The sequence below is a fragment of the Lithobates pipiens genome, unplaced genomic scaffold (assembly GCF_037356315.1).
Source record: "Lithobates pipiens isolate NorthernLeopardFrog02 unplaced genomic scaffold, aLitPip1_a1.2 Scaffold_64, whole genome shotgun sequence".
Classification (NCBI taxonomy): Eukaryota; Metazoa; Chordata; class Amphibia; order Anura; family Ranidae; genus Lithobates; species Lithobates pipiens.
This window is the reverse complement of record NW_027507886.1, coordinates 862,967-884,664: the sequence shown is the minus strand read 5'-3', so window position 1 is coordinate 884,664 and position 21,698 is coordinate 862,967. Positions and strand designations below refer to the sequence as shown.

The 21,698-nt window shown below is 47.0% G+C and overlaps 1 protein-coding gene across 1 annotated transcript in view; it reads left to right on the top strand.

Annotated features, from left to right (window-relative positions):
- Positions 1-18,923: 18,923 nt before the first annotated feature.
- LOC143958909 (14-3-3 protein gamma-A) overlaps positions 18,924-21,698 on the top strand; it is a 59,788-nt gene continuing 57,013 nt past the window's right edge. Inside the window, exon 1 of the mRNA XM_077467892.1 lies at positions 18,924-19,203. Coding sequence (XP_077324018.1) covers positions 19,117-19,203 — 87 coding nt within the window. The 5' untranslated portion in view covers positions 18,924-19,116. The remainder of the gene's footprint in view (positions 19,204-21,698) is intronic.

Here is a 21,698-nt window from a genome sequence, read left to right as displayed (position 1 = left end):
AATTGGGGATATTTATTATATAAAAAGTACAAAATATTGTGTTTGTTTTTTTTTAAATTGTTGCTCTTTTTTTGTTTATAGCGCAGAGATGATCAAATACAACCAAAAGAAAGCTCTATTTGTGGGGGAAAAAAAGACATCAATTTTGATTGGGATTTGGACTCGCATGACCGCGCAATTGTCAGTTAAAGCGACGCAGTGCAAAATCACAAAAAATGGCCCAGTCATTGAGCAGCCAAATCTTACGGTGCTGAAGTGGTTAATAAAGTGTGTCCAAAGCCATGTTTTGAAGCAAGTGTAAACTAGCCCTAAGGCACACTAAACCTTAAATACTTGTTTATGTTGTATTATGTGAAAACAGTATGTAAGCACAGTTTTATTTAACTAAACTTGCTATATCATTGTCAATCTGACACTAAATCTAAACTTCTGACACACTGGGGGAATACTTACTAAAGGCAGAGCAACTGTATGACTTAAAGCGGAGCTCCACCCTAAAGTGGAACTTCCACTCAGTGGATTCCTCCACCCCTCCGGTGCCACAATTGGCACCTTTCAGGGGGAGGGGGTGCAGATACCTGTATAATACAGGTATCTGCACCCACTTCCGGGCATAGCTCGTTGCAGGATAGCGGCAGATGCCCATACCCACCCCCCCCCTTGTGTTCTGGGAAACACAGTTCCCAAAACACAATGGGGACCAGTGAAGACACGCAGTGTGACTCGCACATGCGCATTAGGGAACCGGGCAGTTAAGCTGCAACACTTCACTTCCTGATTCCCTGACAGAGGATGGTGGCGGTGGCAGCCAAAAGACGAGCTGTCGACAACGCGGGCACCTTGGACAATGGTAAGTATCCATTTATTAAGACCCCTTTCACACCAAGGGCATTTTATAGGCGCTATAGCGTTAGAAATAGCACCTGCAATCCGCCCTAAAACTGCTGCATCATTGTCTGTGGTGTGAAAGCCCCGACGGATTTCACACTGCAGCAGTGCGTTGGCAGGACGTCAGGAAAAGTCCTGCCAGCAGCTTATTTGAAATCAATGGGGCAGCGCTGTAATACCGCTGGGGTAAAAGCACACCGCTAGCGGCCGAAATGCGCCGCAAATCCGTCAGTAAAACGCTGCTAAAAATAGCTGCATTTTACCGCCGATGCTATGGGCGGTGTAGTGTGAAAGGGGTGTAAATGTCAGCAGCTGCAGTATTTGTAGCTGCTGGCTTTTAATAATTTTTTTTATGGTGGAGCTCTACTTTAAAGCTGAATTCCAGGAATGCAACTCCTTTGTAAAAACTGAAGGCACACTATGAGTTAAAGGAGAAGTCCAGTCTGAACTTGTTTGGCCGGGCTTCTCCTCTGGGTCATAGGAGTGCAATTCGTTTTGCACTGCTGTGACCGGTTTTCAGCGGAGAGCGGTTTGAAGTTCCGCTCTCCGCTGACGTCACTGCGATCAGTCAAGGCAGGGCGTCATCCCGACTTTCAAGTCTGGATCCGCCAGCTGCCTTGACTGATGGCAGTCTCAGCGTGCCGCTGAGATGGCCGATCCCCGCCCCTGCCCAGCTCAGCACTCCAATGAGCATGGAGAAACAGAGTGGAGAGACGCTGACTGACAGTCAGCAGCTTTCCTCTCAGGGATCTGTGAAAGTCGAGTCATCGGCGATGTTCGGTGGCTCGGTTCTTAGTGCAGAGACAGCGGGGGACAGATACAGCATCGGTCTGATACTGCATCCACCTAGGTAACTATGAGTCAAACATAAAAAAAAACAAAAAAAAACATACTTCTCTTTTAAGACCAGCAAGATGCATGACACCTCCAGCTCTATCGTTTATATCTGACAGCTTTAGGGCTCATTTACACTTGCTTCGGCTTCAACAAGGCTTCGGACAGGCTTTGTTAAAGCTCTCTGAAAGCCAGCCAAAGCACCTGTCACTAAATAAAATGGTTCTCTTAGCCCTTGTACACACGGTTAGAGATTCCGACAACCAAATCCGTCGGATTTTGTCCGAAACTGTTGTATACACATGGTTATTTCGTTACAACGGGACTATGTTCATGCTAGTAGCCAATAGCTTTGTTGTAGGAATTTGATCTGAGCATGCGTGGCACTTTGTCCGATCGGAATTCTCTACACATGATCGGAGTATGTCCGATCGGAGCATTTTGTCTGAAAATATTTCCGGCAAGTTGGAAAAGTTGGTCCGACGGATATTCCGACGGAAACAGTCCGATGCAGACCACACACAGTCGGAATATCCGACAAAACGCTCCGATCGGACACATTCCGATGGAATCTCCGACCATGTGTACAAGGGCTTACAGTCCTGTTTACACCTGCTTTTGCTTTGCTTCGCTTCGGCTTTGCTTCAAACATTTTACCCCATGTAGCTTCAGTGGTGCTTCAAAGCACCTTCAAAGTCTGCATAGAAGTCTATGGCAAAGCTCGATTGGAGCCCCACTGAAGCCCCACCAAAGCCTCATTGAAGCCTCACCAAAGCCCCATTGAAGCTCCACCAAAGTCCCATGAAGCCTCATTGTACCACCAAGCAAGAGCAGGTGTAACCAGGACTGTAAGCTAACCATTATATTTAATATAAGGAGCTTTGACTGGCATTCAGAGAGCTTTAACAAAGCTTGTCCAAAGCCATGTTTTGAAGCAAGTGTAAACTAGCCCTTATAGTACTCCCGGAAGAAAGCTATCTTTGAAGATCAGGGAGAGTGATGCTGACCTCACTGAGCTGTGAATCTTGAACAGGAGAGTCGCTGCAGCTGCTATACCCAACTCTCCCCTCCTCCTACCCATTCACATAAGCACTTTTTTATTTGAACACATTCATAAAATACAATGGTGTCTCTGAATTGGCAGCAGAAGGTATGAGTGGACATAGCTGCTCTGTGTGCTTTTCTCTTCTCTCACAGCCCTCTGGAGTGTAAATCCTGGCAGAGTAATGAACCCATTAGATATAAATAATAGCGATAAGCCCAGGAGATGTGATGTAGCTCCTTGGACTTAACTCATAGTGTGTCTTCACTTTTTACAAAGTGGCTGAATTCCTGGAATTTAGCTGTAATCAGTATCCAGTCAACAGGCCGATGGTGGTAAAGCAGACATATAGACCAATGAGGGCAGTTTTAGTGGATAGGGAGATGGTAGTTGGATGATGCTTACTTCCACGGAGTGGCTTTTTTCACAAAGTCAAACCCCTTTGACAAAGAAGATGACAAGTGCACACAGATAAGACCTTAAAGTGGAGTTCCACCCAAAAGTGGAACTTCCACTTTAAGTACTCCTCGCCCCCATTTAGGGGGGGGGGGTGGGTACCTGATTTTGAGAGGGGCTTCCTGGTCCATTTTCTCCTTCTGTCTTCTGGCCACCTAGATGACCCCTCCCTCCCTGCAATCTTCTGGGACACATCACAGGCTCCAGAAGATTGTCTGGTCACTGACAAAGCGCAGCATGGCTCAGGCATGCACAGTGTGCACCCGGTGCCATGGAGAGGTGGGGGAGAGGAGCGACACATCGGGCGGCCGCATCCCTGGACCATGGGATAGAAGAGTGTGTGTTTATTAAAAGTCAGCAGATACACTTTTTGTAGCTGCTGACTTATAATAAACTTAACAACCAGTGGAACGCCTCTTTAAGGTGGCTCTAAAGGCTCAAGGTTTTTTACCTCCAGCGATGTGCATGAGAGCCTCGGCAGTCTGTGGACCCTCCTTCCTCATAGGCTGAGACAGCAGCGAGAGCCATTGCTGTCAATCACAGCCAGTGAGCCAATGAGCAGAGAGAGGGGGTGGGGCCAAGTCAAAGCTCTGTGTATGAATGAACATGCAGAGCTGCGGCTTGGGAGCGAGCCTGCTCAAGTGCCCCCAGAGCATGCTGCTTGCTCTGGGGGCACTTGGCAGGAGGGAGAGGCAAAGAGCACTGGCGAGGGACCGGAGAAGAGGAGGATCAGGGCTGCTCTGTGCAAAAATGCTGCACAAAGCAGATAAATACGACATTTTTTTTCTTTTAATTGCCTTTAATGTTACGTTAGTAATTGGATAAGTATACATCTAAGTAAATCAGGCAGATCACTTTTATGACTGATTTCTATTGGTCTCCCAATCCTAGATGTAAGACACAAATGTTTTTTGTTTTTTTTAACACTGGTTATAATCAATGATTTAAAAAAAAAAATCTAAAAAATGTGTTTGTTTTTTTTTTAGTTAAATCTGATTTATTTTTTATATCAAATACTTTTTTTATTGAAAACGAGAAAAAAAAAGTTTTTCATGTTACATCTCCAGAAATCGACCCTTCCTGACTAATGACACCACAAAGCAACTTGTTCACTCCTTGATTATATCCCGCCTTGACTACTGCAACTCTCTCCTTAATGGCCTACCCTTAAGCAGGCTATCTCCCCCTTCACTTCAGTCTGTTATGAATGCTGCTTCTAGATTAATACACCTCACTAATCGTTCCGTGAGTGCTGCCCCTCTCTGCCAATGCCTTCACTGGCTTCCCCTACCCCACCGTGTAAAATTTAAAATGCTAACCATAACATACAAAGCCATCCACAACATCGCCCCCATCTACATCACCAACCTCATCTGCAGATATCGCCCAAATTGTCCCCTCCGCTCCTCCCAGGACCTCCTGCTTTCTAGCTCCCTTGTTACCTCCTCTCATGCTCACCTTCAAGACTTCTCCAGAGCCTTTCCCATCCTCTGGAACTCCCTGCCCCAGTTTGTCCGATCAGCCCCTACCCTGTCCACCTTTAGGAGTTCCCTGAAAACTAATTTATTCAGGGAAGCCTATCCCACACCCACCTAAACTGTCCTCAAGCCACCCCCATCAAATCATTCTCTGCAGCTATTACCTTTTGTACCACCACCCCCTCCCTTTAGAATGTAAGCTCTATGAGCAGGGCCCTCCTGTACCTTTTGTATTGTACTGTAATTGTGTTGTCCCCCTATACATTGTAAAGCGCTGCGTAAACTGTTGGCGCTATATAAATCGTGAATAATAATAATAATAATAATTTTACATTTTATACATTGCAACAAAAATACATTTCCACCCTATACCCTAAACACCTCCAAGTTTAGAGATGTCCCAAATACGGAATTTACTTTATACACTGTTTCACTCCAGTATCTATGTCATTTGGGACATCTCCAAACCATATGCACCAAGTCTCCCTTCACATCCCCACACCATGGGCATTTCGCGTTTGGCCTTCTTCCAAATGTAAACAATTTCAAAGGTGTGTAGTATGATCTGTGTAACAAAAATAAATGGAATATGATCTGTGAGGGGGATAATGAGACTGCAGGCCCTAATACCAATATTCTGCTCCATTGCTCCTCAGTTATTTGTCCAATATCCTCCTCCCAGTTGCCCCTATTAGAGAGTCCCATGGCCCCTTCCAATTCAGCCCTGCTTACACACCCATACATGTCAGTGATCAGCCCTTTAGATGTCCTTGCATTGACCACCTTTCGGAGAGAGGGCATTTCACTCCACTCCTCCCCCCCGCTAAACTGTGCATCCAGGGCATGTCTGACCTGCAGGTGGGGATGAGCTTGATGTTCAAGTTGAACATACGTTCAACTCAAACATCGGCTGTTTGCATGTTCGTCGAATATTGAATGTTACAGGCCGTTCGCGTCAAATTCGTGTGGCGCTCACGGCCCACAATGCACTGCTCCAAGCATGCACTGCTCCAAGCATTGCCTTCTGACCCCGCATGCTTGGCCAATCACAGCGCCGGCAGCAAGGAGAGCCATGATTGGCCACAGGCAGGATGCCTGTGGCCAATCATAGCTCAGGTTGTGTAGTACAAGCCCCACACTATATAAGGCCACCAGCGCAGCGGCCTTGTGTAGTGTGCTGGCGTCTGTAGGAGTTAGTGGGTGTTCTCTGTGTACCTTCAACACAGTATACACAGTTCGTTATCGGCCGATTTAGCGTTCTTGCTCTTCTGTAATTGAGCTTTTAGCAATCTGCAGAAGTTTGTGGGTGTTGTCTGCGTGCCCTGACCGCAGAATACATCATTATATCCACCTATATAGCTAGCTATATTGCAGTTCTGTAATAGAGCTTTCAGTCAGTTGTAGGAGATTGTGGGTGTTGTCTGCGTGCCCTGACTGCAGTATACACCATTATATCTACCTATATAGCTAGCTATATTCCTCTTCTGTAATAGAGCTTTCAGTCAAGTTGTAGGAGATTGTGGGTGTTGTCATGCATGCCCTGACCGCAGTATACACCATTATATCCACCTATATAGCTAGCTATATTGCTCTTCTGTAATAGAGCTTTCAGTCAGTTGTAGGAGATTGTGGGTGTTGTCTGCGTGCCCTAACCGCAGTATACACCATTATATCCACCTATATAGCTAGCTATATTGCTCTTCTGTAATAGAGCTTTCAGTCAGTTGTAGGAGATCGTGGGTGTTGTCTGCGTGCCCTGACCACAGTATACACCATTATATCCACCTATATAGCTAGCTATATTGCTATTCTGTAATAGAGCTTTCAGTCAGCTGTCGGAGATTGTGGGTGTTGTCTGCGTGCCCTGACCGCAGTATACACCATTATATCCACCTATATAGCTAGCTATATTGCTCTTCTGTAATAGAGCTTTCAGTCAGTTGTAGGAGATTGTGGGTGTTGTCTGCGTGCCCTGACCTTAGTATACACCATTATATCCACCTACCGTATTTATCGGCGTATAACACGCACTTTTTCCCCCTTAAAATCGGGGGAAAGTCGTGGGTGCGTGTTATACGCAGATCCCCACTGTCTTTGAGTCTAAAAGACCGAGCGCCGCCGAAAAAGACCGCTCACTCGGTCTGTCTCGGCGGCGGGATATTTAAACATGGGCAAGGCTGCAAACGGTGCTGGGCAAACTGGAAATGACACTGGCAAGCTGCAAATGACACTCTGCAAGGCTGCAAACAGCTTTCTGCGTGCCCTGACCGCAGTATATACCATTATATCCACCTATATAGCTAGCTATATTGCTCTTCTGTAATAGAGCTTTCAGTCAGTTGTAGGAGATTGTGGGTGTTGTCTGGGTGCCTTGACCGCAGTATACACCATTATATCCACCTATATAGCTAGCTATATTGCTATTTTGTAATAGAGCTTTCAGTCAGCTGTAGGAGATTGTGGGTGTTTTCTGCGTGCCCTGACCGCAGTATACACCATTATATCCACCTATATAGCTAGCTATATTGCTCTTCTGTAATAGAGCTTTCAGACAGCTGTAGGAGATTGTGGGTGTTGTCTGTGTGCCCTGAACGCAGTATACACCATTATCCACCTATATAGCTCTTCTCTTATTGAGACATCTGCCATCTGCAGGAGTTAGTTGGTGTTGTGTGCCTCCAGCACAGCACAGTATACACTGGTATCTACCCTTTAATTCCTGTTCTATAATGAAGTCATCTGCAGGAGTTAGAGGGTGTTGTGTGCCTCCAGCACAATATTCACTACCCAATTGCTGGTTATCCCATCTCCCTTCAGGCCATTACCATGTCTAGAAGGCCAGCAAGGAGAGGCAGACAGGCACGAGCCGATAAAAGAGGGCAAGCAGGCTCTGTGTCTAGAGACAACAGTGCTGGTTGTGGATGCGGTGCATCGTCATCATCAGTACGTGGCCATGGGACACGCTTGTCCTTATTTTCGGCAGCTAGATGTGTTGAGCCGCATCATGCCGAAGACTTGGTAGAGTGGATGCCCAAGCCCTCTTCATCCTCCTCATCCTCTCTCACCCAGGCTCAGGGTACTAGCAAAGCAGCTGCCAACGCATCATCTTCCCTCGTCTCAATGTCATCATCAGTGACTCCTTCCCTAGACCCACTACGTCCTCCTGAGGAGTCCCCTGAACTCTTTGAGCACAGTGTTGGGTACATGCTCTAGGAGGATGCCCAGTGTTTTGTAGGCTCTGATGATGATACTCAGCTAGAGGAAGGCAGTAGCGTGAGCGCAGAGAGAGGGGATGCTCAAGAAGGACAGCAATCTGGCAGTCATGTTCCACAAGCTGCAGCATACTGCCAGGTTTGCTCAAGCGATGAAGAGGGAGGGGATGATGAGGGCACTGATGCCTGGTGGGAGAGAGGAGGAGGAGGCACATGTACAATGAGGCAGGATGCCCTCCGGGGACCAGCTTAGGGGCAGCACACCGACTGAATCACACCGCAGAGCTCTGCCTGTGCAGGGCGCTGCCTCTGCGTTTTATTCTAAAAGTTCTTTGGTGTGGGCCTTTTTTGAGACGAGTGCATCAGATCGCACCGCTGCTATTTGCAACATATGTCTCAAGCGTATCTCGCGTGGCCAAAACATCAGCTGCTTGGGCACCACATGCTTGACCAGACATATGTTGACCTGCCATGCAGCTCGTTGGCAAGCGTACCTCAAAGACCCACACCAAAGAACAAAGCGAACCTCTCCTTGCTCCTCATCAGCTGGGATTTCCAACCCCACTAGACCTTCAGTCCTCTCTGAAACCTGCTCTGAGAGGAATGAAGGTGTAGAATTAGGTGTGTCACAGCCGAGTGCTTGCGGGCACTCTGTTAGCAGTACACCCACGTCTGATTATAGCAGGCAGATTTCCCTGCCCCAGCTGCTGGACCGTCGAAAGAAGTTCACTCCTAGCCATCCACATGCCCAGCGGTTGAATGCTAGCTTGGCTAAATTGCTAGCACTTCAACTGCTGCCTTTTCAGTTGGTAGACTCAGCCCCCTTCCGTGAGTTTGTGCAATGTGAGGTTCCTCAGAGGCAGGTCCCCAAACGCCACTTTTTCTCACGGAAGGCAATTCCGGCTCTCTACCGGCATGTAGAAGGCAATGTCCTTGCCTCGCTGGACAGGGCGGTCAGTGGTAAGGTGCATATTACCGCTGACTCATGGTCCAGCAGGCATGGACAGGGACGTTACCTGTCTTTCACGGCCCATTGGGTCACTCTTCTGGCAGCTGGGAAGGATGCAGGACAGTAGTGTTGGAGGTTGTTCCGCCACCACGCCTCCAAAATGCTACTACTGGTTGTGACACACCTCTCTCCTCCACCCCCTCCGCTTCTTCTTCCTCCATGACCTCTTCCAGTGCTCTGTCCTCAGAACCAGCGGTGCTCCGTAGGCATTCAAGGGGGTACACAAGTACGCAGGCAAAACTATGCCATGCCGTGCTTGCGCTGGTTTGTTTGGGGGACAGGAGCCACACTGGGGAAGATATTTTGTCAGCTCTGCAGGGGCAGGCCAAGAGGTGGTTGATGCCACGCCAGCTTAAGCCAGGAATGGTGGTTTGCAACAATGGCACCAACCTCCTCTCCACTCCTCCGACAGGGACAACTGACCCATGTGCCCTGTGTGACTCAAGTCCTTAACCTGGTGGTGCAGCGGTTCTTGGGCAGGTACCCGGGCTTGCAGGATGTCCTGAAGCAGGGCAGGAAAGTCTGTGTGCATTTCCGCCGATCTTTTAATGCCTGTGCTCAGCTGGCTGAGCTCCAAAAGGAGTTGAACCTGCCCAAGAACCGCCTTATATGTGACATGCCCACCAGGTGGAACTCAACGTTGGCCATGCTGTAGCGGCTGCACACGCAGCAGAGGGCCATCAATGAGTACCTGTGCGACTATGGCACCAGGACAGGGTCAGAGGAGCTCAGTTTTTTCTCACCACACCAGTGGGACATGATCAGGGATGCATGCACTGTCCTGTCACCGTTTGAGGAGGCCACAAGGATGGTGAGCAGTGACAGTGCATGCATCAGTGACACTGTACCTCTTGTCCACGTGTTGAAGCATACGCTGCATGGAATAATGGACAGGGCACTTGAGGCAGAACAGAGGCAGGAAGAGGACTTCCTTGCCTCTCAAGGCCCCCTTTATCCAGACAGTGTTCCTGCTGTCCCACCCATCACACAGGAAGAGGACGAGGAGGAGGATGATTGTGTCAGCATGGAGGTGGAGGCTGGCACTCAGCATCAGCAGCAGTCTTGTAGGGATGATTTACAGTCCCAAGAAACCCGTGGACTTGTACGTGGCTAGGAGGAGGTAGCTGCGGATCATGTTGTCCTTAGTGACCCAGAGGACTCCGGACCGAATGCCTCAGCTAACCTACGCGTTCAGACAATTTTTTAGTCCGCAGCCCCAAGGTATGATCGGTTCCAGCAACCATCGCCAGTGTCTGATTTACATGGTGCAGGAATACCTAGGGGCAAGGCCAGACTTGGACACCTTTCCCACCGAAAATCTTCTGGCTTACTGGGTCTTGAGGATGGATCACTGGCCAGAGTTTGCACAGTATGCAATTGAGCTACTGGCCTGTCCTGCATCCAGCGTTCTTTCAGAACGCACCTTTAGTGCTGCTGGTGGCTTTGTTACCGATCACAGGGTGCGCCTGTCCACTGACTCGGTTGATCGACTTACCTTCATAAAGATGAATCAGTCTTGGATCACCCACAGCTACCAAGCACCTGAAGCTGATGTAACCGAATAATTTTTTAAATATCACATCCCTTCAAGACTGCCTATGCTGATGCTGAGTGATTGTCCTGTTATGTTGTTTGTCTATCCTCTTCCTCCTCCGCTAATATGTTGGAAGAACATTTTTGGTTCTGGGTGATGCCACCAGCCCAATTTTTAAGCCTCTGTTTAACTGCACCCCAACTAGAGTATATGGGAGAAGTTGCAGTGTCGTGGCACCAGCATCAGTGCCTAACGCCCAATTTTTCAGCCCCTGTTTAACAGGGGCATGTAATTACAATTCTTGATATAATATTTCACAGCAGGGCGCTCCAGCGCCCACCAAGAGTCACTTTGAGGGCTTACAATGTTGTGGAAACACCAACACCTTGTTCCGCCATTTCTGCAGAGCATATAGGGCAGGCACCTACTTTCAAACATCCAACTTACAAACGTCTGCTACTTGCAAACGGAAGGAGACAACAGGAAGTGAGATGAAAAAAGACGGACGGCAAAACAAATTGTACAGGGGTGATAACCCTTCCCTATGTTTTCCAAAAAGCTTAAAAATTGATTTTTTGACTGGAGCTACACTTTAAAAATGTACCAGTTCAAAATTACAAACAGTCTTTCCTTTTTTTAATATGGGTACGGGGTTCCCCTTAATATCTGTACAAGACCCAAAGGGGCTGGTAATGGGCAGGGGGGGCTATCTATGCCATTTTTCTCAATGATTTTCATCCATATTGCCAGAACCAGATATTACATTAAAACCGCAAGCAGTTTTAAATGACTTTTTTTCCGTTAAATGTCATTTTGTGCAGGGACTGTTCTAAACACGGGAAACACGTGGCACTTCACAGGCATACTATAGACACCCCCCAGGCACGATATTCAAAGGAATATTTCACTTTTTTTTTCACTTTAATCGTCATTAAAATCAGTGCTCCCGCAAAAACGGCCATTTTTAAAAACATTTTAGGCATTGACCCATGTCCCCTGGGGCAGGAACCAGGTCCCCAAATCCTTTTTAGGACAGTATCTTGCATATTAGCCATTAAAATTAGCACTTTTTATTTCGAACGTTCGAGTCCCATAGACTTCAATGGGGTTCTAAAGTTTGCACGAATTTTCGGGCCGTTCGAAAGTTCTGGTTGCGAACCGAACGGGGGGGAGAACACTAGTTCTCCCTCCTCTCTTGGCAGCTGCAACACTCGCAAGCAAATTCTGGCCACTCCATTCTTCCAAATAAAATAAAAAAATACTATCCAAATTTTTGAAGCAATACCTTGGGATCCTAACTGGAGAGTTAAGGAAGACATACAGAATCTGTGGCATCCAAACCATTTTAATGAAATTGCAACAGCCAGCTACCAAGAAAGGAAGCCAGCGCCACACCCGACATTTCTGTTTTCATTTTGTCATAAGTGGGACTAAATTACCAGCTATGTATTGTCTTGGGTCTTTTGATATATTAATACCCAAGTACTTCATTTGTCTTGCTACCCTTACTTGAGGTATCTGTTGTGGCAAGGGCTCTGTAAGAGGGTCTATTGGCAAAAGTACAGATTTCTCCCAACTGATTACCAACCTAGAAAGTTGACCAAAATCTCTGACTGTACCCATCGTTGCCCCCAGGGAAGTTTCTGTATCCCCCAAGAACAGCAAGACATCGTCCGCGTACATGGCGACCATCTCTTCTCCCATCACCCTCCTAAATCCCTGTACTTTCGATCTCAAAACAATGGCCAGTGGCTCTATTGCGAGGGCGAAGAACAGGAGCAACAATGGGCACCCTGTCTCGTCCCCCTCGCCAACCGAAACCACTCTGAGCATTCTGGTTTATTCTTACTTTGGCCCTAGGTCACTCATATAATATTTTAATCCAATTAACAAAATTAGGGCCAAATTGAAATTCTGCTAGGACATGCCAAAGATAGTGCCATTCAGGGCTATCGAAGGCAACGACATCCAATGACAAAAAAGCCCTTGTCCCCTCCTTTTCCATTGGTAGCTGGATATTTAAATATGCCCGACTTATGTTCACGTTTGCAGCTCTATCCAGTATAAATCTGGTTTGATCCGGGTGTATAGATTTTGAGATTATTCTATTTAAACTTGCCGCTAACACCTGCTAAAATTGTTACGTCTGAACATAAGAGGGCTTTTGGCCTGTATGATGCTACTTCAAGTTGATTTTTCCCCTCCTTTGGCAATACAATAATTGTTGCTTCTGTCATAGATGGGGGTAGCTTCCCCTCCCCCAAAGCCCAATTAAGCACTTCCAGGAGTTTTGGGAGCCACACGCCTCCATACCTCTTGTATAATTTCTATTGGCAGGCCATACGGACCTTCTGGTTTGCCATAGCTGCTGTTGCCTTTTGTAGCTCTTCTAATTTCAATGGGGCCTCCAGTCCCTCTCTATCCTCTTTTGAAAGTGACAGAATCCTCAACCCCCTAAAAAAAACACATCACCCTTTCTATGTTTACATGTGGTGTACTATACAGGTTTTCATAACAATTCTTAAATTCATTTACTATTTCCGAGATGGACCTGGTAATTCTACACCCCTCAACCATAATGGCGGATATAATAGAAGGTGCGTTTGCCTTGGCTATTAAAGCCAGGATTCTCCCCGCTCGCTCCCCCTCCCCAAAAAAAGCTCTATTTTTGGAATAGCCTCTTATTTTCTGCTTTCGTCAAGACCTGTTTCTTATATTCTTCCTGTCTCTACATCCACTCCCCATAACTAACCGGTGTTGGATCCTCCACCTATCGTGCTTCGCATCTCTCGCACTCTCCCCTGCGGTGATCTCTTTTAATTTTGTTTCTTAAGAAATTTGCTGTATTAGCACGCCCCGAAGAAACGCCTTCAGGTTAACCCAAATCACAACTAGTGGGGCTGACTCCACATTTACATTTATAAACTACTCCAAGCTGGCTGGTATTTTCCCTGAGTCCTCAATCAGTTCCAGCCAGAAGGGCTTTATTTTCCAATCACTCCTTCTATAGATATTTCCTATTTTTATTGAGAAAACCACAGGTGAGTGGTCTGAAAGGCCCCTCGGTTCATGTTTTACCTCCTCCATCATATTCAAAGCCTCGCACAAATGATGTCGGAAATGCCGAACGTCAAGAACGTGGTGACGTACAACACATACGACGAGCTGAGAAAAATTAAGTTCAATAGCCAGTGCTGCTCTTCTGCTTGATTCTGAGCATGCATGGAATTTTGTACATCGGAATTGTGTACACACGATCGGAATTTCCGACAATGGATTTTGTTGTGGGAAAATTTGGGAACCAGCTCTCAAATTTTGTTTGCCGGAAATTCCGGCAAAAATGTCTGATGGAAATTACACACGGTCGGAATTTCCGATCACAAGCTCACATCGAACAGTTGTCGGAAATTCCGACCGTGTGTACGTTGCATTAGAGTGACAGGAGTACTGCCTTACCTCTGGATATCATCTCCTCCAGACATCCACCAGCCCTGTCTCTCTGCAAAACTGGAGGAGCGGGCTGCTAGATATACCGCTGGGGGGGGGGGGGGTCCCAATGGAAACCTATCCAAGTTGGAAACCTATCCAAGTTTTTATCCATGGTCATATTAAAGTCTCCTGCCACTATAACTGTTATTTCTGACAACTCTTCTTTTATGCATTTACGTTGATCAGACATTTCAGAACTCAGGGCTGGTCTGGGAGCGGGATTGTTGTGCCCCCCCCCCCCCCCCGGCCTGCCCATCCTTTGTGGGTCTCTGACCCAGTATATAGGCAAATTGCTCCAACTTTGCATAAGCCTGGGTCCCTTTCTTTTTTGATGTGCACTGTGCTTGTGCACCAGCGCCGTCATGTGTGGCCGTCTCCTCCATTCCTCACCTCCTGGTCATAGCGGGAGATGCCCTCGGAGTTCACTGGCACCTCTCGCAGTTCTATACCAGGCGTGCGCTATCTTCTCTCACTGAACAGCATACGGTTGGAACTCGCCACGGGATTGTATGCCACTGGTATCCACCATGGAGGTAAGGCTCCCGCCACCTGCTATTCAGCCGGCCAGCGGTTCCACCGCTCAGCGCCTCCTTGACTCCCCAACATGTTGCATTACAGGGTATTAATCACAGGAGCGGGTGCGATGTCCGGACTGCTGTGGCCTCTCACCTCAACATCTGCTCACACCCATCCCGTGAGTCCGTACCTGCACTCTCAACTAGTTACATACCTCAATCAAAATCAGATTTTTTTGATATTTATCAAATTTCTTTTGGAGTAAAAAATCTATTTAAAGATAGTTTTCTATTTAAGATACATTAATAATTTATTTTATTCAGTGTGAAATGGAGCTTAGTTATGTACCATGAGGCTGCATATTTTGAAAGATTCACATTTTCAACTCATTCAATGAATCCAAGCTCTACAAGCTGAGAGAACATTCACTGCATAGATGCATTCTCACAATTTCACAGTACTAATGAGATAAAACAAAGTTCAAGAATATTCCTTTATCCCATTGTTTTGCAAATGTATGTACACTACAAAACGTATGATTGTTTGAAGAGAAGGGCATCTGTAGAAGGCTCTAAGTGCGAGGGGGAAAGGCAAGCAGTAAAATATTAAAGTGAAACCTTCTAAGCAGCTTATAAACCTTGTGGTCTTTGTGAATATAGCTTGAAGTGCTTTATTCCTCCCTTTAGGAGAAAAATGGCAACGGCTGTAAGAGACCCAGTTTGTGAATATTTACTAACCTGACCGCTTATTTTTCTAAATAGGAAATGTTCATTTTGTTGGCAAATGTTAAAGATTCTCTGCTCTCTCTGAGGTTTACCTATTGATGACTGTACAGCTCCAGTCTCATCTCTAATGTCTGCGTGTCTGGTGCCTGTAGGTGGTGCTGTTGCAGAGTTTTTGGCATGAAAGTCAGTGCTGGGACAGCGTAGAGTGACAGGGAGTGCGTGATAAGGGAGTAGAGGACCGGACCCCCACACCCTCTGAGAGCAGCAGCGTGGCGGACGGACCCTCCCCGACCAGATCAGACCCCCCCGCGACCAGACCCCCTTATGACGAGAGCAGCAGCGGGTGACCTGGGGACCTACAGTGGCAGGAGAGTGGAACATTGTGGTGCGGGAGCAGGTGTACTGAGAACAGTATCACCCCACAGACACGGACAGAGGAAGCAGCAGGACATCCAGCGGGACCAGGAGGTGGAAGGCTGACAGGGAGAGGCGGCGGATAAGTAAAGTGCAGACCGGAGGGAGAGTTTGAGGCTGATCAGTGAAGCGGCGGCACTGAAGGTGACTGACTGACTGCTAGTGTCTGATTACAAGGGGAGATTGTGCAGAGTGACACATTGACACAAACAACAAAATCTGCCTGACAGTGTATGTGAGTACCTGAGTTTTTTGAGTACCCGAGTAGTGTGTGTATCTGAGTATTGAGAGTACCTGAGTATTGTAAGTACCCCCTGGCTTGCTTTACCGACTTTGCTGCTGTCTCCAGTGTTTGATCCCGGCTTGCATCACAGACTTTGCTACCATTACTTTTTCCTGGCTTGTCTTCCTGTATTGGACCTTGGATTGACTCTGTGCCTACCTGCCTCTTCCTCCTGTTGGATCCACAGTGTGTAACCCCTGGCCTGTCTTTTACTACCGTCGTCTGCACACACTATTGCCAAGTTTACTGAGGATCCCTAGAGACTTTGGCCCAGATGTGTATCCTGCATCATCCAACATACTGCAGGTGACCACCGTCTATACTCTTCTGTACCCATCTGGCAACCTGTGCTTCTTTGGACACTATGCCTTCTGTACCATCTTCAGAGGTGTACTGCACTCAGCTGCAAGGAGAGCCCTCTCTGCACTTCGGCCTCCAACCAGGTAGGTTCTTGGTAGGTTTGCGGTTGTGCCATACTCTTTCCATTTTCAGACGATCAGTGCTCTGTGAGATGTTCAAAGCTTGGGATATTTTTTATATACAAATACAAATGGACTACCCCTGTCTGAGACAATCACCTTGGGTAGTCCATGTAAGCGAAAGATCTCCCAAGCAAAAATGGAAGCCAGTTCCTTAGAAGTGGGCAACTTCTTAAGTGGAATACAATGGGACATTTTCAAGAATCGGTCAACCACCATAAGGATAACTGTGTTGCCCTGGGAGTTGGGTAACTCCACAATGAAATCCATAAACAGGTGGGTCCAGAGCCTCTCTCCATTGGTTATGGGTTATAGGAGGCCCACTGGAAGGTGTCGTGGAGTCTTGCTCTGGGCACACGCGAAACAGGCAGCTACGAAGATGGTTACATCAGCATGTAAACTAGGCCACCAGAATTGTTGACAAATGGCCCAAAAGAGTTGATTCTTCCCAGGGTGGCCAGCAGCCTTGTCAGAATGGTAAGTCTGAAGCACGGCAGCATGGAGACTCTCTGGCACAAAGCAACGGGCACAAGGTTTCTCAGTAGGAGCATGGACCTAAGTAGCAAGAATTTTTTCACCCAAAGGAGAAGTGAGACTGGTGTGAACCGTAGCCAGAATATGATCAGGGGGAATCACAGGAACCGGAACCGACTCCATCTTGGAAGTGGAGGAAAATTGCTGTGACAAAGCGTCAGCCCTTACATTCTTAGTACCAGGTAAGAATAAGACAATGTAATTGAAACTTGACAACAAAAGAGCCCATCGCACCCTTCTGGGAGAGAGGCGTTTAGCCTCAGACAAGAATGTGAGATTCTTATGGTCAGTATGAATGAGAACTGGCACAGTGGTACCTTCGAGGAGATGTCTCCATTCTTTCAGGGCTAAAATGATCGCTAACAGCTCTCTATCACCAATCTCGTAATTGCACTCCGCAGGTGACAATTTCTTGGAAAAGTAGCCACAAGGATGCATAGCGCTCTCAGAGGTAGGATGTTGAAAAAGAAGGGCACCAACACCATTCTCAGAAGCATCAACCTCAAGGATAAAAGGTAACATAGGATGTGCTAACACAGGAGCAGAAACAAAGGCAGCCTTGAGACTCTCAAAGGCCTTAATGGTCTCCAGAGACCAACTTTGTGAAGACGGATGGCAACTCACAAAGAAGAAACCAGCACCAGCATGAGACAAAGATTTGCAGATGAAACCTCAAGAAAGTGCATCTGCAAGATACTCTTACATGGCCTTATCCTCCAAGACCGACAAAGGGCAAACGCAGCCATGAGGGGGGTATGGCACCAGGCTGAAAGACAATTGTGCAATCACACAACTGGTGTGGAGGCAAACTACCGGCTTGACCTTTGTCAAAGACATCACTAAAATTGTGGTACTTCTCTGGCAGGGAGGAGAGTGAAGAGGTGCACAGGACCTTGGCTAATTTCTGGAAGCATGTCTTACTGCATTGTGGTGACCAGGAGAGAACCTCAGCACGGAGCCAATCAAAAGAGGGGTTGTGCCTCTGTAACCAAGGATAACCAATAACCAGCGGAAACTTAAGTGAGTAAATAACTTGGAATTGTATTATTTAATGGTGAAGAGCCCCTACGGCCATGGACAATGGAACAGTCTCATGAGTCACATGGGCAGGCTGTGGAGGTCTCCCGTTAAGAGGCTCAATGGAAAATGGAGTGTTACTCAGCTGCAGCGGAATTGAGTGCTTCCATACAAAGGCAGCACCAATAAACAGGCCTGCATCCCCAGAGTTGATTAGAGCCTGTATCTTACTTTAAAGTAGGAGCCAAATCCAGGTACCCACCACCCTCAAAAAGGCAGTGGAGGTGGGGAGGGGGGTTTGTGCCCCTTTTGGGTGGAGCTCTACTTTAATGTAGAGAATGGATTGAGGTAAAATAAACGTTTTGAATTTAGAAGCACACAATTCCAGAAGGCAGCCACTCTGCGAGGAGGCTCTCCAGGGATGATTCGTGTCATGTGTATGGGACAGACAACATTCCATGTACATTGGTTCTGTATCCTTCCTCCACAATACAGGAGTGCGGACCTCTGAGGAGAACTTACTATTGTAGAGAGCCCGCTCCATGCACACTCCTCCATATGAGGTAACATGGTGCTACATGATGAGGACAGAGGGCACAGCCGTCCTTTGCTGGGACTTGTAGTCTTTCCAGCAAGGCGTTTCCCTCTACAGACGTTGACGCCGCAGGTCCGGAAAGACTACCATTCCCACACTGCAATGGGGTACAACTATAAGCATCTCGGCCGCTGTATCGTCAGATTAGGCATCCCGTCAGAATTTGTAACGGGATTGACGTTCTGTCACGGCCATCTTGGTACACCCAGCACACGGCTGCAGTAAGGATCCCGCCTCTAGCCGCCGCCCAACAACCCGTGTGCGCCTCTCACAAGGCTGGGAGCCGCCGGCTGGCCTTTTACGGCTGGTGACATCAGCGCAGGAGGGGGACGGGTGGGAGACGGAGATAGGAAGAGGGAGGGGGAGTGATGACGCTACCGGGCGGTTCCACACACGATAGGAGGCGCGAGTAGGGTGGGCGGTCCCCGGAGGCACGCGCAGACAGCAGGGAGTCACCGGCTAGAGCAGAGACCGTTATTCAGCCGCAGGAGCAGAAAGCTGACTGACACAGGGATAGACAGGCAGCGCTCAGCTATACAACAGGGCGTAGCTCTCTCTCTCCCCCCGACACCTTCTCCTCAGTGCCAGCACTCGCCTCTCCGAGCTACAAGATGGTGGACCGCGAGCAGCTGGTGCAGAAAGCCCGACTGGCCGAACAAGCCGAGAGATACGACGACATGGCCGCTGCTATGAAGGCGGTAAGTGTGCTTCATACTGCACTCCGTACCGGGGACATGGAGGAGAGTCCTCCGCCTCTGACGGCCAGTGCTCCCCTCTTCCCGGGGCTCCCCTCTTCACAGGGTGCATGTGGCCTCATGGGTGGGGGGAGGTGAGAGTACACTGCAGATATCTGCTCTATGGCACTAGGTGGAGGAGCCTCATGTGCTGGGATCAGGCTGCGCTGTCATACCTCTACTGTCACTGACAGCCCCATCCCCAGGCTCACCGTGTCTGTCTGTCTATCCCAGCAATCAGCTGCTGCCACTGATCACACCCTACTACCTTCGCCTTCATTTAAAGAGCCAGCCCACTGTCTGCCAATCTTTAGCCCTGATCTTCCTTTTCTCTGTTCCTTCCATTCAGAAAGGGGAAGAAATATCAGGCAATCGCATCTTTTCTTACACCCCCACCCCCCCCAGACAAAGCAATGGTGGGAGGCAGTACCAGCCCTTCCAGAAGATTCTGCATTTGTCATATTGCAGAGAAGAGGCTGGACTGTCTGGAGGAGGGAGGGGAATCAGAAAAGAGGCAATTGTTTAAATGGATGGCTGGGAAAACTTGCTTGCAGGTGCATTTCAGACTTTTTTTTTTTCCCCACTTCTGATTGGCTCTACATTTAAACAGGGATGACTTCATGTAGGATGGCCATCATCACTTCTTGCGTAGTGCCATGGCCTCTTTTTTAGTATAACTCATAGGTAATGCTCTTCATTTTTCCTGCTGGGCTCCACATTTAAATGGGATGATTTGATGTCCTTGCCTAGTGCCATGGGCTCTTTAGTTGTATCATAGTTTATCACTTGTGTCAACAGATTTGTCTACATTTTATGGCATCTCTTTGCGGGTAGTTATTCCTTTTACATAATTAAAGCACAAATGAGGTTGGTTTGTGAGAATGCATAGAGAACATAGACAGTACAAGTCACTTGCATACTCCTTTCATTCAATATAATTTGGTGTGTTTTTTTTTTCATATGTTCTATCCTTTGCTATTTTTCTGCTGAGGATTATCAATCAGTGTTCTCCCCCCCCCCCCCCCCCCCCATTCATGAAAGGAATTAAATGCGTACACACACACACAAACTTCCAGGCGACAATGAGTTTTCAATGCTGAAAGTTGTCTACACAGATGACTTGTATGCAAAACTATGTCCTTCTCTGCCCTCACACAGTTCAGCTGGAAAGTGTTACCTCACCTATTTCCATAGCAACCAGCGATGTCATTTGGAGACGGAATCTGCATTGCACCCAGGTGGTTGGTACCAGACAGCATGTATGGCAGTTATCCAAGCTAGTGCAGCGATGAGACACATTTTAGCTTGCCAGATTGGAGATGCACTACACCAAGGCATTACATGAATTAGAAATATTATTGGATTGCTTGAAATGGTTCAATCTTTCAGTTTGAATACTGGGTTTATTTTTTTTTTGCTTTTTTTTTTCTCAAATCTTTGAGCCCTATATGACAAATTATACAATGGGTGAACATAGGTTTCACAGCACAGATGTTATACGGGTATTCATTGTAAATCCCATTCTGTATATTATTCAAACAAAAGAAAAACACTGCCTTCCAGGATCTTCTGCATAGCTGATACTCTGATTCATGTTTTGTTCCACGCCGATTAGATCGATATCCTTTTGTTCCCAGGTCAGTGTTTCTGCAAAATGTTGCACTGCTCTTTTACAAAGGACACAAGATGCAGGATATCTAGCTATATCTATCATTTTCCAGTGGTAGTAGCTAAACTTCGCAAAGCTAGCCACACACATTTTAGTCTGGTTTTACAATCTTCTTTAAAACTACCCACAGCTATCTAGGGCCTGCCTGATTGTATACAAATTGATTGGATAGTTTAGGTAGGTCCTCATACTTTTGCAAGGCAGACCGTTGCAAGCATGACTCCCAAAGGCATGGGCATGATGGAACCTGTAGTTCTGCAACAGCTGGAAGGCTGCAGATTGGACACTCATTTATTACATAGTGTTAGATTATGTATATGGTGAGCTGATGCCCCAGATATACATTATGCTTGTAGACATTTTGAAAATTAGTAATCCTTTCTGAAAATGATCACACACATCTTGAAATGTTGTTCATTTGGCACCAATAGGCTCTGCCTCTAGATAGAGGGGCACTCTTTAGAAGATCAGGAAAGCATTCTGATCATGCCAAGTATGAAATGCAGTTCTCATGTGTCATGTCCCATTCGTAGGTGGATTTCGATTAAAAAAAAAAACCTTATTTAAACAAATTTTCTATAGCTTCAACTAACAGGGCAGCATAAGCATGTATAAAAAAAAAAAAGTTCAACAAATAAAGTAATTTACCAGGTGACCAGAGTTTCATCCCTTTTCTAATTCAGGTTTAGTGTGAGCTGATCCATGGCACTTGTCTTTACCTACCGCTTATTTTATTTTATTTTAAGTTGTTGAAGTGGGTTTTTATTTTTTATCTTTTCAATATGTTTAT